Genomic DNA, 16,324 nt, shown 5'->3' with positions numbered 1-16,324 from the left:
CCCCTCCTCAAGCAGAGTTCAAGAACACCGCAGCGCAGGAGGACTGGCTTTATGAGTTTATTTAAAATAAGTTTTGTTACAAAACAGGGTATTTTTTAATTATTAAAATACATAGAAACATCTAATCTTACAAAAGGCTAAATTTATTTTTCCCTTTTTTTTTTGTTTTTAAATAGAATACGCCGTGGAAGCGCGAGAAGAGAGGGCTGTGGTGGAAAGAGCCATCAGTGCATCCAGCAGGGGCTTGCAGCAGGAGGAAATGTACCCACGGGTGGGTCTTGAGAGGTCCAAAGGCAGTGTCATCCCCTCCCATGCCCCTGCCAACCACCATCCCCATACATAAGCCAAGAGGCTTTTGGACTGGAGGTTTGGGGTCTTTTTGTTTGTTTTCCACTAGTTTTCCATTCCAAGACCATGTAAACAGGTATAAATATTTCAAACACTTTCATCTCGACCACACTGTGATCTCTCTTGACAAGACAACTGGTAAATAACTTTACAATAGCTTCATTCGAGACTGCTCCATCGCCCCTGGTGCCAGGCACCACAGGCAGCCAGCGTGGGGCCCTGGCAGCACTGGCACCACGAGGAACAGCAGCTCGGCTCATGCACAGCACCGGGGGCCTTCATGCAACAACAGGGCTTGAGAAACTGACAGGGAAGGGAGCTGCTGGGATTTTTTAACTTGGAGGAAGCGCTGCTCTGAAAGACAGTGGGCAGCTGCCCAGATGCAGTCTTGCAGGAGCTGTGGCTAGGATGGCCCTGTGGCAGTAGCAGAGGCGCAGGGCCAGGGACTGGTCTGGCTCTGTGCACCCCTTCCAGCGAGATCTCATTGTAAAAGCAAAGCTGGAGAGATGGAGGGAGCACCCAGCAGCTCCCTGCTCTGGGTAACAACATCTGTCCAGCAAAAATAAATTCACAGAGCTGAGCATCTGAGGGGGCAGATCTCTGCCCAGCACCACTGTCCCCTACCCTGAGAAGGGGGCATGGCTGCTGGGAGACCCTGACCCCGTGCTGCTCATGGTAATAGGTGCCATCACCCTCTGGTCATGGGTCCTGGTGGCCAAGGGAACAGCACCAAAGTCTTCATGTCTTCCAGCAGCCGTCTCTGTGTCACTGTGAGGGGCTGGGTCCTGCAGCAGGCTGGATGCCATGGCTGGCACTCATCACAGGGGGATTGGCCTCAGCTTCCCTGAGGGGAGAGATGTATGGGTCACAGCCAGCAAGGGCACAGCCACCAGTGCCCCAGGCCTGTCTGGTGGCATTGTAGCAGGAGCTGGTACCACAAGCATTCCCAAGAACATCCCTGCACAGTCCAGCAGCCCTGCCCTGCCTGGGAAGCGGGGTGAAAGCAGAGCCCTCCACCAGCACCGGCCGCAGGCACTCACCTGGCAGCCACGGCTGCCCCTAAGTCAGGCTGAAATCGAAGGGGAAAGAGGTTCAGCCTGCTGGCATTGCCCTCCCCTTGCCCCCCACCTGAGCCTTCAGCAGTGCCTTTGAACCAGGGCACTCTTGGGAAAGTGCTAACCATGGCTAATTAGCTATGAACTAATGAGCTGACTACAGAGCTGCTCACTCCCCACTGCAGGCTTTGCCATGGGCTGTTGGCTGGAGCTTCCTGGGATGGGGACCCTGTCTGGGCTCTCAAGCTCTCCCACCACCCACCTGATGTCTGGAGCTTCCTGCGGATGGAGGCAGAGCGACTGGAGAGGTGCCCTGGGCTGGGGGATGCGTGACCCCGGCCAGGTGGTGCTGCAGAACCTGGAGAGTCACCCTGGGAGGAGAGGGGACACAGCCCCAAGGTCAGGCCAGGCCCCAGAGGGAAGGAATGGATGGGGTCACAGGCAGATAGTTCATGCCTGGGTAGTGGTGCCCAAATGTTCTCAGGGTGTACCACAGGGCTGCTGCAAAACAGGGCTTGGAACAGCCAAGGTGGCAGCATTGGTTGGACACTGTAGTTTGGGGACAACCTGCATCCCACCAGGTGATTGTCCCCAGTGGGGGTGGCTCTAGGGGAACAGCCAACAGCTTGGGGTGAGGGTGAAGAGGAAGGGCACCCGCAGTGTCTTGAGTACCTCCAGGTGCTCCTGGCTGGGCCAGGAGCCCAGCTCAGCCTTGCGGGAGACAGGACCCAGCTCCACAGAGCGAACCCTCTCGGCAAACTTCAGGGAGCACAGCGTCTCGCTGGTGTTCTTCTCGGCAGGGGAGACCTGTGCTCAGGGAGGAGCAGGCCCAAAGTCACCCTGGCAGCTGCCTGTGCGCCCCAGGGGCTCCCCCCTAGAAAACCTGCTGCTGCTGGCTGCTGAGATGCTATTATTAACCCACCCCTCCCAGGCTAGCCCTGTCCATCCACGCCTCAGCCAGTGTCTGAGCCAGCTGGATTCCCTGTCACCAACTGCCCCAGCACGAGGAGCAGCCGGGAATAGCCATGGCAGGTGCAGGGGCTTGGGGAGCCCCCCAGGGCTCAGTGTGGGTGCCAGCAGCTGGGAGCGGGGGGTCACAGGGCAGGGGTGGAGAAGCTGCCAGAGCTTAAAATCCTCCCAGAAAAAGAAGGGATGGGGCAACGACAATATACGAAGAGATTGTATAATAATGCCCATAGGGATAGCATCCACGTGCAGGCAGGTAGGGCAGGATCATGGACCTCTGAGTTAATTCCCCAGTCCTTGGCCTTGTCTAGGGTTCAGAGACAGGAAGAGAGCTGCTGCTGGCACCATGACTGCAGACTGGAAGATGTCCCATGGGTGAGCCCCATCCCTTGATTCCAGCCTCCCTCCCACCTGCCTCAGCGCTGGGGCAAGAAGGGGCTCAGAAATCACAGTGCCTGGCTGTGGGGATGCAGGCACCGGGTGCCCAGCCCCTACCTGCACCATCATGAGGGTCTTGCTGTCGCCGCTGAGCGAGTCCTGCAGCAGGTAGGTCAGCTTGGAGTTGCGGAAGGGCACGTGGCCCTGCCGGGAGCGCAGGGCGTAGATGACATCGCCCAGCGCCGACAGGGACTTGTTGATGTGCTGCGCCTCGCGTAGCCGGCTGCCCTCCGCGCCCGACCGCCCGACCCGCTCCGAGCCTGCCAGGTCCACCAGGTTCAGCTTCCCTGAGGACACACAGCCAAACCCCACCGCTGGCATCAGTGCCCAGCCCTGCAGACCCCCGGGATGCCACAGCCCAGGTGGCTCGGTGAGGGTTTGCTGCGTGACACCCACCTGTGGTGCGGAGCCCCGTGCTGCGGTCGAGGCCGCGGACGGTGACGATGAGGAGGGCGTGGGAGCGAGAGCTGTGCTCGTTCAGGTTGGTGCACTCTGTCACCCGCTTGACGTGGCCAAACTCGAAGACCTGGGGGAGCCCGAGGAGTCGAGCGGGTGAGACCAACCTGCCTCAGTCCCACCACAAATCCCCTGTGATCCAGGGATGGCCAGGGATGTAACCTGAGCATCAGCCCCCCACGGGGTGCCTGGCTCATCAGGGAAATGACCGCTGTCAGGTCTCAGCCTGGGTGATGCACCAAAGGCAGGGGGTGACAGGCAGGGCACTGCGGTGACAGTTGCATCCCACTAATCCCTCAGGAACTCTCTGGGCCCCACACTTTTATTTTTAACCCCCTGTGGCTCATCCCATGGGACAGTGACCGTCACATCACACCCAGGGACCTATTTTGGTCTCTGTTGCTCCCCATAGCTTCAGAAATGCTCCCAAATCCAGGAGTCACACACCAAAAGACCCCTCCCCACTTCACTGCCCCCCTGCTGGCACCCTCCTGTGCCCGCTGCCCCCATCTCCCCACACCTTGTTGATGTCCTCCACGCTCTGCACCCTGAACTCGGTGAGCCCAGGCACGTAGAGCTGCCCACTGCCATCAGGGCACAGCTTGATCTCCAGCTTCTCCTGCGGCTCCTTCCCCAGCAAGTCCCTGGGCAAAGGGGCACTCGTTATCATTCCCATCCCAAGGGAGTGCTGGCATCCATTCCGCGGCTCAGGGCTGCGTGCCAACACTGCCAGAGCAGCCATCTCTTCCCGGGAAAGCTGCACATCCTATTTATAGACCTCAACTCTCTTGGCTCCCATGTGCCTCCTCTCACCCGACGCAGACCCCGCTCCCATCCCTGCTCCCGGTTATTCTCATGGATGAGAACCCAGGCTCCTCCCCTCCTGTGGCTGGACTAGGAAGGAAAATATTTCTCATGCTTTCAGCTCCCAGTTACAAATTCCTAAATATAGTGTCCGTGGGTAAGGAAAGGGAGGAGAAGGGGATGCCCCCACCGCTGCATCAGGGCCAGAGAGTGGGAGTGATGGCACAGCTGGGAGCCTGTGTAAGCAATGGAGCTCATGGGAAGGGCAGTTTGCACCAAATAAATTAAAAATAAATCCTTGCAGGGCCAAATGCAGTGCCCAGGGCCCTGAGACAAGCTGTGAGGCCTAGAAAGGGGTGGAGCGATGTGGGGGAGAGCAGCATGGGGTGATGTCTAAAAAAGCTTTTCCCCCTCCCTGTACCTGAGTGCCTCGTTGTAGATCTCGGCGGCGCTGACAGTGATGGTGTAGTCCCAGTCGGCTGCTTTGCCCCGCACCTCGGAGAAGAGGAGCTGCAGGGCCCGCTGGTTGATCCCTGGGTTTGCTGCTGTCCCCTGAAGGATTGAGGTGACAAACAGGGAAAAACACCCTTTGGCATTTTATTCTGTATTTTTTCTGAGCAGAAGCAAAGCCCAGGGGGGTGTTGTGGAGCAGCAGTGACCATCACTGGTGCACACCTGGTCTGAGCTGGCCACCAGCCTGGTGATGGAGACCGGGCACTGCAGGTGGGATGCTGAGGAAGAAGATGGAAACAAAGCCAAGCAAACTCACCTCCATCGTGTAGGTTTTTCCTGCCCCTGTCTGCCCATAGGCAAAGATGCAGACATTGTAGCCATCAATACACGAGGTGACCAGGGCTTGAACCTCCTGAAACACCTGGGGGAGACAGGGGAGAGTGAGGAGAAGGTGGCTGCCTCCTCACCTCACACCAGCAGCGGACGGAAGCACCCACCTCCTCCTGGGATGCTTGTGGGGGGAAGACCTTATCCAGCTCAAAGGACACCTGCTTCCCCTTGTGCAGGAGGTGCAGGACAGCGTCATCATCAGCATCAAAGGTCACAGCATTGGCTGCCTCAGGGCCTTCCCCGTCCTCTTTTGTGATGGGGCGGACCCTCCCAAAAACACGGATGTTTCCTTGGAGGAGAGAAGCAGGGAGTCAGCTATCAAACACCGTGTGGGCTGAAGCATCCTGCAGCCAACCCAACCACCTTATGGGGACGTTTCTGTGTCCCTCCAGTCCCACCTCAGGGACACCACACCCCGCACACCTTTGAGCCGCACCAGCTCATTGTGACACTTCTTGCGGAGCTGCAGCTCCCGCCGGTACTTGCGCAGCAGCTCCCGGTTGGTGCTGTGCACCTCCTCGATGGCCTGGCTGATCTGGGGACAGTGGAGACCAGAGGCTCAGTGACCCCCAGCACCTCCACCCCGCATGGAGGGGTGCTGGGTGGTGGTCCAGGGGGGGCTCACCTCGGCCCTGGCGCTGCGCAGGGTCTCCTGGAGAAGCAGAGGGAAGTCGCGGACCTGACGCTTCAGGCTGTTGTAGTCATGGGTGAGGGTGCGCAGCGCCGGCTGCAGCGTCAGCAGGTTGGTCCGGACACCTGCAGGCACGAGGCAGGGTGAGGGGCAGATGATGACACCCCAACACCAGTCAGGCAACCCTGACCGCCCCCTGCACCCTCCTCACCTGCCAGGTTCTCATGCACCGCCTTCATCTCCACCTGGGCGCGGGAAAATGCCTCTTCGATGGCGTGGTTCTTCTCCTCCTCCATCGCCTGCATCTCCTCCAGCATCTGCCCATGGGCTCGCTCCAGCTCAGCCTCGTACATCATGATCTGGGAGAGGAAAAGTGGGGGATGACATTGAGTGAGTGCTCATCTGCTGCCACACCCTGTCACCTGGCAAGCACCAGGCAGGCAGAGAATGTGGGGGGAATCACATTCAGACCTGAGCTCGGAGCTGAGCCTCCATCTTCTGGGAGCTCTGCAGCTGCTGCTCCATCTCCTTCAGCACTTGCTTCTGCATCCCCACCTGCTCCTGCAGGTACTGGTTTCGGGACTGGGTCTCGCACAGGGCTTGTTTTACCTTGGCTGACTCCACCTCCACTGTCTTGATGATGTACTGCAGGGAAAAGCACCCACAGATGGGGTGTACTGGGGAAACAGCACCCGAATGGCTTGGGATGGAGCTGTTGCTGGCCCAGTGGGAGATAATTTAGGAAATCGTGGTGCTGTGCTGATGTGCTCAGGGTAGAGAGACAGGTGGCACTTGCAGGGCACCGACCAGGCACTGTAAGACATCCAGCCCAACCAGGAAAAATGGAGAGCTCACCTTTATCTGCTGGGGCTGGGACTTGAGGCTGGCGATGGTCTCCTGGCTGTCCCGCAGCCGCCGGCTGAGCCGCTCCTCCTCCTCGGCTCTCTCAGCCAGGGAGTCCTTGAGCCGCAGCTCCACCTCAGCCAAGCGGTTCGTCTTCTGCTGCACCTCCAGGTCCAGCTCCACCAGCTTGGCCCGCATCTCCTCTGCCTCCCGCTGCAGCTGGGACAGCTGCTCCTGCAGCCCGGCATTCTCCTGGTGAAGGACAGGACAGCCAGGGCCACGTCACCCATAGGTGCCCGTCACCCTGCCACCACCACGGCCACCACCGGTGCCTCACCTGCAGGTGGGGGCAGTCCCGGCACGGTGCCTGCTGCTGCCGCTGCAGCTCCCCCTCCAACGCTTTCATCTCCTGCCGCAGGCGCTCGTTCTCGGCCGCCAGCAGGTCCCGGTGCTTCTCTGCATCCGTGCCACCCTGAGCCGGGAGTGGATGGGAGAGGACATGGAATCTCCACGCACCCCAGAGAGCCCCAGCCTGCTGCCCTCATGGATCCCCCAGCCCACTGTATGAAGCAGCTCCCAGTGTGCCATTCCCAGGGAGTCCCTGCCTGCCCTTTGGGAATCATTCAGTCTGCTGCATTGATGAGCCTCCTGCTGCCCCCAGGGAGCCCCAACCCACAGAGGGGCTTTCACTTCCCACCACAGGGTGACAGCCCCAGGGTCACCAGTGCCACATTGCATTGGACAGAAAATCCCACGCGTTTGTTCCTCAGTGTCTCTTGGCCTGCATGGTCCAAACTGTGACCCTGGGGAGGTTTAATCCATCTCCACCCAGCCCGTGTTCCCTCTTCCTCCTCAGTGACCCAGAGCTCCAGTGTCCCTCAGGGCAAGGGTGGCTCAATCCCATGGCAGCTCACCAGCTCTGAGCGCAGCCGGCTGATCTCCTGTGCCTGCTCCAGGAGCTTTGCCTTCAGAGTTTCCACCTGTCAACACAGACCAGGTTAACCAGGAGGCACCTCAGCAGCTTTTGGAGGAGACCCCGCGGTGCCGCCCCAGCCACCAACGTCCAGTCTGGCTCACACTTTTGTTATGCTTTAATTTTCCACCTGGCTCTGAGCGCCTGATTCACATGAGCTGATTAAAATGAGCATTAATGAAAGCTTTACTTTGACCTTGTTCAACCATGGGTATAATTTGTCCATGTTGAGCACTAGCAGAAACAATTATTAAAAAAATAAAAAGGCATCATCTTTGGAGAAGGGAAAAACAAACCCATCCATAACTGTGTTTGAAGAGCCAGAAGTGCCTTGTCCTGCCCTCACAACCAGCTTTGCTCTACCTGCTCTATTTTCTTTCTAGGAAAGTTATCTTGGTACAAAGAGGGAGCAGGAGCTCTTCAAGAAGGCCACATGTCTGAGCCACATGCGATGATGCTCTCCATCAACCCCCATCTGGGCATCTGCCCATCTCACGGGACCAGGCTGCCCTCCCTGCAAAACCAGGTGGATCTCAAAAATCCTCAACATTTTTTTATGCAGAGACCAGTGAGGCTCTCCCAAAATCTGCAGTTATTGGAATAAACAGCAGCAGTGAGCGCTTGGTGAAGCCGGCAGTCTCATGGGCAGTGACATAGTGAGGTTTACCCACCTGCTCTGTCCCTCACTCGACCACCATCCCCCAGATTCCAGCCCAGCTCCCCAGTTTCCCCACTCCAGAAAGCTGCCAAAGCCCTCTCCGGGACACGCCTGGATATTGCCCCATCCCAATAATCAGCAAGCAACTGGCTCTCCATGGACCATAATTTAGGAACTGTTGATTAATAACCAATGCAGATGTGCTGACATGGGGCTGTAATTAATCTGGTAAGTTATTCAGCCACGCCCTTGCAGAGATGGCAGCAGGGTGGGCAGCCCCTCCGTGTGCCCTGTATTTGGCACAGCTGAGAGCTGGAGCACGGCCGGAGCTCCCCAGCTACAGGTGGGGAACGGCGGCTGCTCCCAGCCGGGATCGGGATCGCCTCCTTCCACAGCAAGTCTCCCTGGCTCTGGCTGGGGGCCGAGCGAGCACCGAGCGCCTGATTGGGAAAAACCCCATTTCCATATCTACTGAGGGAGATTATTAAGCTATTTTTATAAGTATTTTTAAGGGAGGGGAGGTATTGAGAAGAAAAGAGTCGCGGCTTGTTCCGGGAAAGCCGCCAGCCCAATCAGTCGGCGCACACGCCGCAGCCTGCCCACCATTCCCTGTGCCGTGGCGCCCAAAAACGGCAATGCTCCTCCTTCCCCTACCTGCTCAGGCATCTCCAGCTGCATCCTGCTCTCTGGACGTGACAGGGACTCCTTGGCAGCTGGATCTGGCTCGAGCCATGGCCCGGCCATCCCAAAGCTTTGGAAGTTTGGGCCAGCTCTTCACTCCGGCCGGCGCCGGCTGCGCTTGCTGCCGAACTGGCGAGCGCACGGCCAGATCCCGCTGCGCTCACGCCTGTGTCATGCAGAGCATGCCAACCAAATGCAGGACAATTGCCTCCTCCTTTTTGACACCCGTGGAACAAGCAGAACCTGACTGTAACAGCTTCCACAACAGCCACATGCAAATCTCTTTACGAGCAGCCAAAATTTCCATGTCCCTGAGACGACCCAAGTACTCGTGCTGAGGATGTGCCTGCACCAGTGCAGGAGATAGTTTTGGGGGGGCTTGCCACAGTGGCCAAAACCTGTTCCTTCATCAGACAATTCTGTGCCTTCACATTCACTTTCCACCTGCTGAAATTCACTAAAATTAAACTGCTAGGTTGGTCTAACACGCTGACCTCGTGTTAGCCATCCTGTGCTGAGTGGATGGATGACTGGTGCAGAGCTGCCTCCTGATGCCCAAAGCCCTCCTGGCCATGTCATGTCCACAGAGCCACACAGCCTTGTCAGGACTGTTGCAGTGTCACTGGGGACTGCAAGCACCCCAAGGAAGGCACAGCCAGAGCCGGTGCTCAGGAGCACCCAGTGAAGAAGATGCTCAATGATGGAGATCCTACATTCCTTCCAAGTTCAGCCATCACTAACTGCCACAGAGCTCCAGCCAAGCCACAGCCTGAGGCAGAAGACCCTGATGGACCCCTTTGTTTCACCCTGTCCCCACCATACCTGGCCTTGCAGCTGGAGAGAGAGGGAGAGCTCGTTGTTCTCCTGGGCAGCGAGCTTCTCCTGCAGCTCCAGCAGCTCCTCCTGCAGCCGCAGCTTCTCCTTCTGCAGATGTGCCATGGAGGCCATCACCTCCTGGATCACGGGGAAGGGCCGGGCTGTGGACAGGCTGGCACGTTTCCCACCACAGAGCCTCCCTCCTGCAGCGTGAGCAAAGATGGAGCTGGTCAGGACACAGCCACCTCGCTGGGGAGCAGAATGCCAACCATGGGGAGTCCCCAGGGGCTGAGCTGCAGGTGGGAACGCAGGAAACTGGACTTGCATGAGTCCCAGAGAGCGCAGAGACGTGTGAGAGGCGCATCCTGAGTGCCAAGGTGCCCACCAGAGCAGGCCTGGCTAACAGTGGGGTCCAGCTGGGTGGGAGCCAGAGAGATCTGCCAACGCCAGCAGAGCATCCCAGGCCACAACCCAGAGCACCTGCCCACACCAGTGCACCGTGAGCCAGCCCCATCACAAGCCAAAATGCTGCTGCCTCGCTCAGATAACAACCGCCCTCAGCAGGACGCTGATTCACCCTGGCATCCTTTCTTCTGAATGAGCAGGTGCTGGTGGAAAAGCAGTGTGTGATCATGTCATTAAAGTCTGCGTCATTACACACAAACATAATGGCAGCAAAATTTAAATTATACAGGTACCCTGAATGGCCATATTGCCTAATCCTTGTGTGTTTGGCTTTCTAACCTTCCTAGTATTATTTTAAACATCACTTTCTGCATGTTAATAGAGCCACTAGTGCTGACAGAAGCCAACCTGGCCGTACATCAGAGCCTACCAAATGACCTGGTAGTTCCCAAGAAGCAATGAGCTGGCGTGACTCACTCCCAGTGTGGGATGAGGCACTGCAGTGGCAGCACTGACGGTCAGGATCCCGGCTGCCCGGCGCCCTTCCCTGCCTGCCGTGGATTTCATCTGCTGCCACCAGAAACCTGAGGTTTCACAGGCAGGAGCTGGTGCTGGGAATCACCGTGCTGCCTGCGGGAAGATGCTGCCTGCTTCATGGGAAATGTCCTGAATGCAGAAAAGAGAGACGTTTTTGTCTGTGAGTCAGATTTTCTACCCCTAAATGGAGTTAAGGAGGCAGCGTAACCTGCAAAAAAGATGAAATGCTGGGACCAAACCACAACTCTGCTGCTGACTGCATGTCATGGGGCTTGTCCAGCAGCGGTTCCAGAAGCAATCAACAGGTTTTGTCTTCATGCCATGGGCTGGACACCCCAAAACAGCCACTGTTAGGTGCTGGCTTTTCTTTCTTTTCATGCTGAAAGCTCAGCCCAACTCAGGCAGAGGACCGTGGTCTTCTCTTTAAAATCAACACACAAAAAAACCCAAACAAAAACCAAAAATCCCACCCCAAAATCTCCAAAGTTGTCAGGAACGCCAGCTTTCACCCCTGGGGAGTGTGCAGGAGTAAGACAAAATTCCAGGAAGCACCAGGCTCCTGTGGACACGCCGCATGTCTGCACACATCATTCACACTAATCCTGGGCTGAGACCCAAGGCAGAGCCAGGTTGAGAGCTGCAACACTCAGCTGCAAGTGAAACTGCCAGGCAGGAAAATCCCCCACAGATCATGCCTTCCTCCACACTCGAGCAACTTCTTCCTGTGACAGCATCCGTGGCAGAGGAGATGCCAACCCGCTTTGTGTTACATCTCCCCCTGGGCAGATGTGCTGGTGGCCATGCATGGTCTGAGTGTGGCAGGCAGGGTGCACAGTGACCCTCCTGCTTTCCAAAATGCAGAAATTTTCAAAATTCAGAAAGCCATTTGGAAAGATACCTGTTCCTCAGCTCTGCCCTGTTAGCACTGCCAGTCAGACCCCAACCTTCTTTCTCCTGCATCCCTGCCCCTTCCCAGCCACTACCCCACCTCAGGAGCTGCTCTGGGATGCAGCTGGGGACCAGGCCAGGAGCAGCTCCTGAGATGTGCCCTGACAAGCTCACACAATTCAATCCTGACAGAAAAAGACAGGAAACTATGGGACTTTGGGATTTCCCCATCCTGGCACAGCCACGCATGCTGCGAGCGTTTCCACACACGTTACATTTTCCTTAAGAAGGAGGAAACAGCAGCAGGTTCATTGGAGCTCACCTGCTCTGTTCATCCAGCTCAATAATTCATCAGTCCCTGTCAGCAGCCAGCAGCTGGCTGGTGTTGGATTTCTCCTGTGACCTGTTCCCACAGTGAATGCAGCTGCACATCTATGTGCACCCCAAAAGAGGAGAGGTTTCCTCGATACCCACTGGCAGATACCAAGCCCTCATCCCATCCCATCCCATCCCATCCCATCCCATCCCTCCTGAGCACCCAGCACTACATCCCTGCTCTCCCCTTACCTGCTTTCTCCAGGTTCATGGTGGGGGCTGCCTGCACCGCCGCTGGCTCACGGGGGGCTGCAGGCGGCTCCTCCGTGCCCGGTGTCGGGGCCCGGTGCCGCGGCTCCTCCCGCCGCTTGCACGCCGTGTCCCGCAGGGCCTGTGGCAGAAACAGGTCAGGGAGCTGGGACAGTGACTGCCCACACCGTGCTGGACACGGTGCCAGCAGCTGGCACTCCCCAGGGCTGGCCAGGAGGAGCGAGCAGGGCGGGAAGTGCAGAAGACAGAACAGCGGAGCTTGGGGAAACCCTCCCTCCAAGGGAGTTCTGCGTTGGGAAGCTGTCACAATGAACTTATCATGTTTTTAGTTCTCCACATAAAAAACTTTGCTCAGCTCAGCCACACAGCTATATGAATATTTCCAATTTTTCTCCCTATGGCCTTAGAAAGAAAGACTGACTTGGAGGCATGGCTCATGCCCTGTGGGATGGAGCTCCAAAGAAATCAGAAGAAATCTGAAAGGAGCTTTCATAAGGCTGCTACAAAAGGGGATGATCAGCCAAGCTCACCCGGCTCAATAAAGCCTTTTCTTTCTCAAATCTTATCTCAGAGCCTGTGGCATCACCCCACAGGCCGTGATGCTGGGGAATCTCACTCCAGCAGAGGGGCAAACACTCAGTACATGCCAGTAATTTGGGAGTAATTTGGGAGGAGGCAGCAGCATCCTTCTGGAGAAGCCGCATGTCTGCGGTGCCTCTGCATCTCAGACTCCAGAAGGGTTTTGCCAAAGGGAATTCATCAAGGCTGGTGTGTGATAAGAAGGTGTTTTCCTTCTTTTCGAAGAAGGGGAATTTGAATGTTTTGCCTGAAGCCTGGAATGAACTAGTGGCAGCTACACCAGTACGTGGTGTCCCGACACTGTCCCTGACCGTGGCACCCTTCCACCTCCTTCTCCTCCATCCCACTGGCAAACACCACCTCCCGGCACTGCATTGTCTTATCACACCTCTGCCTTGAGATCTCCTGCCAGCATGACCCATAAAATGCATTTCTGTCATGAACACTGTTCCCCACTGATGCCTTTCAACTCCCCAGAGATGCTTTTCCCTCCCCACCCAGGCAGCAGCTCTGCTCCAGGCACACGCTGCTGGTCCAGACACAAACTGCTTGTGGTGAGGGAGGGAACCAGTTGGCTCCCACCTGGATGGCCCAGATGGGTGCAGGGCATCCTCCCCCTCACCCTAAAACTGCCTTCCCCATGCACGCCATGGCTGGCTCAACGTTCCTCACCTGGAGCGCCCGGCAGAGCCCGCGGGGGTTTGCAGTGTCCGGCCAGCTCACGCTGAGGATTTTATGGTGAAGCAGCGCTGGCAGCAGAGGAGCCCGAGGGGAGGCGCCTGCTCCGCCCCCAGCGCCGAGCCTGTCCTGCCCACGGCCTGCGATGGAGCAAAGAGCATCACTGGATCCACCTGGGAGCCCAGCGCAGACACGGCCTTCGGCCAGCTCAGCAAACCCACCTCCTCCTCCTCCTCCCTGCTGCCGCCACCACACCGGCGTGGCAGAGACAGCGCATGACTTTTATTAGAAATGTTAATTATGTTAATTAGAAAAATTAGCCCTCCGGGGGGCGGAGACTGGTTGCCAATGACTAGTAATGAGAATTCAGGGTGTAGCTTCCGTCCGGCCTCTGCAGGACCAGATCTGTCCCCCCACCAGGGATATCCCAGCTCTACCCCTTGCCAAGCTGCTCCACTTCCTACGATCCTCTCTCGGAAAAGCTGCCAAAGCCAGCTTGCATCACCAAAACCAGACAGACGGACCCTGACGGCGTCACCTCCCTCCACTGCCCCCAAATATTTCCTTCATTTGTCAGGCAGCCAAACCTGAAAGCAGCCAGGGCAGCGCTTCCCTGTCATGCTGAGCCACACAGAAGGAACCAGCAACTCAAGGAGCCTTCTCCCATGGCTGTGTCCTCTTCTGCTACCAGAAAAGCAGCTGGCAAGGGCTACATCCCACTGCTTGGGGACCCTGTGCTCCCCCCACCTGTCTGCCACGAGTGCTGCCACCATTGCAGCAGCCAAATCTCTTCTCCAGCTAGCAGGGAAAATCAATTGCTTACAAATCAAGCCTCAATAATGCAGCCTTTTCCCCCTAAAATCACTCAGAGGAAGTTGGGCCGAAGGTGGAACCAATGTCCAGAGGGAGATGTGCCCTTATGAAGTTAGTCCAGCACTCTGGACTTCTTTCCAGCCTCTAATTATCCATGACATTTTGCACACGCCATGAAAATTGAGCGTTTCCAAAGTGCTGGATAACAGGCCATGAGTTCTCCATCCCGGCACGGGCAGCAGCAGCCGCTGGGCAGACAAAGAGCTGAAAACCCTGGTTTTGGAGGCTTTGGTGCCAACCAGCATTTGGCTGGACTGGCCTGAGTGCCAGAGAAGAAGCTGTGCCCAGAGAAGCGGCTGCCAGCACAGAGGGATGGCAAATGCTGAAGCCAAGAGCAAAAGAAGTTCAAAAAGGGGGGATCAGCCTCCCCCTCTGCCGAGCCCCATTCAGCACATTGGTGAGGGAGGTGGGAAGGGCTGTTTCCCAACAAGCGGCTGCAGGTTGGGGCAGGCAGCCGCCCGCCTGCCTGCAAAGCAGCTCAGCCTCCACAGAGCAAAACTCCGACTAAACTCACCCATGGGGTCCATGCAGGGAGGGACAAGGAGCCTTTCCAAGGAGCCGAGGCTGGGAAGAGGCAAAGGGCTTGCATTCACCCTGCCATGCAGATCACTCTGTTTTCTATCTTACATGTTAAATTTTAACCTTTCTCCCTGTGATTCCTGCTCAGAAGGGCCAGGAGGGAGATGGAGGCAGCCCTCTCTTCTCACCAGCAGGCTGCCAGAGCTTTGTGCCTGCTTCTGAGTCCCCGTTTCTCAAATCTTGACCGTCATCCGGAAAGAAATGTGAAAAATGCAGGCTGGCCTGTTCCCAGCCTCTCCTTCCCCAGTGAGCAGGGCGTGAGTGCAGCAGGCTGAGCCTCAAGGGGCAAGGACAAGCCACCGTGCAGTACTCACCGTCCGGGGCAAGGTCCTTGGTCTTCCAGGCGGCTCCGGCGGAGGGCCCGGATCCCAGATCCCAGGCGGTGCGGGATGTGATCATGGCACGGGGGTCCCGACTCCAGCAGCACCTCTGCGGAGAAGCGCAAGGACGGACATCTCAGCCGGTCTCAGTGTCCAGCTGTGAATCCCAGTGGGACGTTCTGGAGCAAAACACGACGGTAGCACCAGCTCCGACTCCCGAAACCCGCAGGAAGTTGCATCAATCCCGTTTTTTGCTCCCGAAAAGGCGACAGCCCCGGGCTCCCTCCGTGCTCCCAGCGGATGTGACATAAACGGTGTCTGTAATTAATTTACTCATTCCTGAAGCCTCTCCAGGCCCCTCCTAACCTCGGGCTGGGGCTGACTTTAGGGAGTTAGGAACTCCGGGACCACGGGCAGCCGGGCGGCACCGCGCCCACCGCATCTCGGCGCACACAATGCCCTGCGCTGCACCGCCCGCTCCGCGCACCGCTCCGCGCACCGCTCCGCACACCGCTCCGCTCCGCTCCGCACACAGCTCCGCACACCGCTCCGCTCCGCTCCGCGCACCGCTCCGCTCCGCGCACCGCTCCGCACACCGCTCCGCACACAGCTCCGCACACCGCTCCGCTCCGCTCCGCACACCGCTCCGCTCCGCGCACACCGCTCCGCACGGCACCGCCCGCTCCGCTCCGCTCCGCACACTGCACCGCCCGCTCCGCACTCGCCGCTCCTCACCGGGGCCGCTTCGGCGGGGAACAGGACGCGGAGCCGCCCAGCCCACCGTGGGGTCCCTTGTTCTCCCGCAGCGGGGCGGTGCCGGTGCCGGTGTCAGCGGGCAGGAGGCGCGCCCCGCTCCGCGCAGCCCCGCTCCCGGGGCCGGTGGCGCCGCCCGCCGCGGGCTAACGGGGAGCCGCGCTCTCGCCGCGCCCCGGGCGCTCCGTGCCGGCGCTCCCAGCCCGCAGACAAAGGGAGCCCCGGTCCTGCCCGGTCCAGCGCGGCTCCCCGGTGCCGGCGGTGCCGGTGCCGCCCCGCGGAGCCACTCACCGGGCGCGGGGCGGCGGCAGCTGCGGGGCACCGGGCACAGCCCCGGCCCGTCCCCGCCTTCCCGGGCACTTCGGTAACGGAAGCGCCGAGCTCCGCCCCGCACTCGTTGCCACGGAAACACGTGAAACCCCCGACGGGCGGCGGAGGCGGGGCTCCCCTTCCCGCACCGGGCAGCGGCGGCGGCTCCGGGGCCGCGGGGCTCCGGAGGGGCGGCCCGGCCCGGCTGCGGAGGGCTCCCGTTGCGTCCCCGGGGCACCCCGGCCCCTCTGGCCGGAGCCCTGGAAGCACAGGGGAGCCCCGGTGCTCCCCGTGCCCTTCCCAGGG

General features: G+C 58.6%; 1 protein-coding gene across 4 annotated transcripts; it reads right to left on the bottom strand.

The window, feature by feature from the left end:
- Window positions 1-41: 41 nt before the first annotated feature.
- Window positions 42-16,050, bottom strand: KIFC3 (kinesin family member C3). Of its 4 annotated transcripts, none has more exons than XM_041458821.1 (21): window positions 16,001-16,050; window positions 14,951-15,065; window positions 13,179-13,324; window positions 11,910-12,048; window positions 9,519-9,715; window positions 7,299-7,364; window positions 6,722-6,856; window positions 6,397-6,636; window positions 6,013-6,186; window positions 5,753-5,900; window positions 5,536-5,666; window positions 5,334-5,445; window positions 5,018-5,199; window positions 4,837-4,941; window positions 4,489-4,619; window positions 3,784-3,907; window positions 3,204-3,333; window positions 2,865-3,094; window positions 2,076-2,210; window positions 1,666-1,774; window positions 42-1,192 (listed from the first exon to the last, which is right to left on the bottom strand). In XM_041458821.1, the coding sequence occupies exons 2-21, from the start codon at window positions 15,033-15,035 to the stop codon at window positions 1,167-1,169; spliced, it is 2,745 nt and encodes a 914-aa protein (XP_041314755.1). In that variant the 5' UTR covers window positions 15,036-15,065; window positions 16,001-16,050; the 3' UTR covers window positions 42-1,166. The 4 variants fall into 4 exon arrangements, with proteins under 4 accessions (XP_041314755.1, XP_041314754.1, XP_041314752.1 ...); XM_041458820.1 differs by lacking the exon at window positions 16,001-16,050 and adding an exon at window positions 15,692-15,992 and having other exon boundaries at window positions 14,951-15,135; XM_041458818.1 differs by lacking the exon at window positions 16,001-16,050 and adding an exon at window positions 15,692-15,992.
- Between the last annotated feature and the right edge of the window lie 274 nt (window positions 16,051-16,324).

Source organism: Pyrgilauda ruficollis, unplaced genomic scaffold (assembly GCF_017590135.1).
Source record: "Pyrgilauda ruficollis isolate IOZ18807 unplaced genomic scaffold, ASM1759013v1 scaffold13, whole genome shotgun sequence".
Taxonomy (NCBI): domain Eukaryota; kingdom Metazoa; phylum Chordata; class Aves; order Passeriformes; family Passeridae; genus Pyrgilauda; species Pyrgilauda ruficollis.
The sequence above is the reverse complement of the archived record's forward strand: the minus strand, read 5'-3'. Positions and strand labels throughout refer to the sequence as shown.

Excerpts from the sequence above, each read along its gene's own strand:
- KIFC3 (XM_041458821.1), bottom strand. The coding sequence starts at position 15,035 with ATGATCACATCCCGCACCGCCTGGGATCTGGGATCCGGGCCCTCCGCC. Across the intron at positions 9,716-11,909 it reads CATGAACCTGGAGAAAGCAG|GAGGGAGGCTCTGTGGTGGG; the intron begins GTAAGGGGAGAG and ends CTCACGCTGCAG. Across the intron at positions 5,667-5,752 it reads GGTGCATGAGAACCTGGCAG|GTGTCCGGACCAACCTGCTG; the intron begins GTGAGGAGGGTG and ends TCGTGCCTGCAG.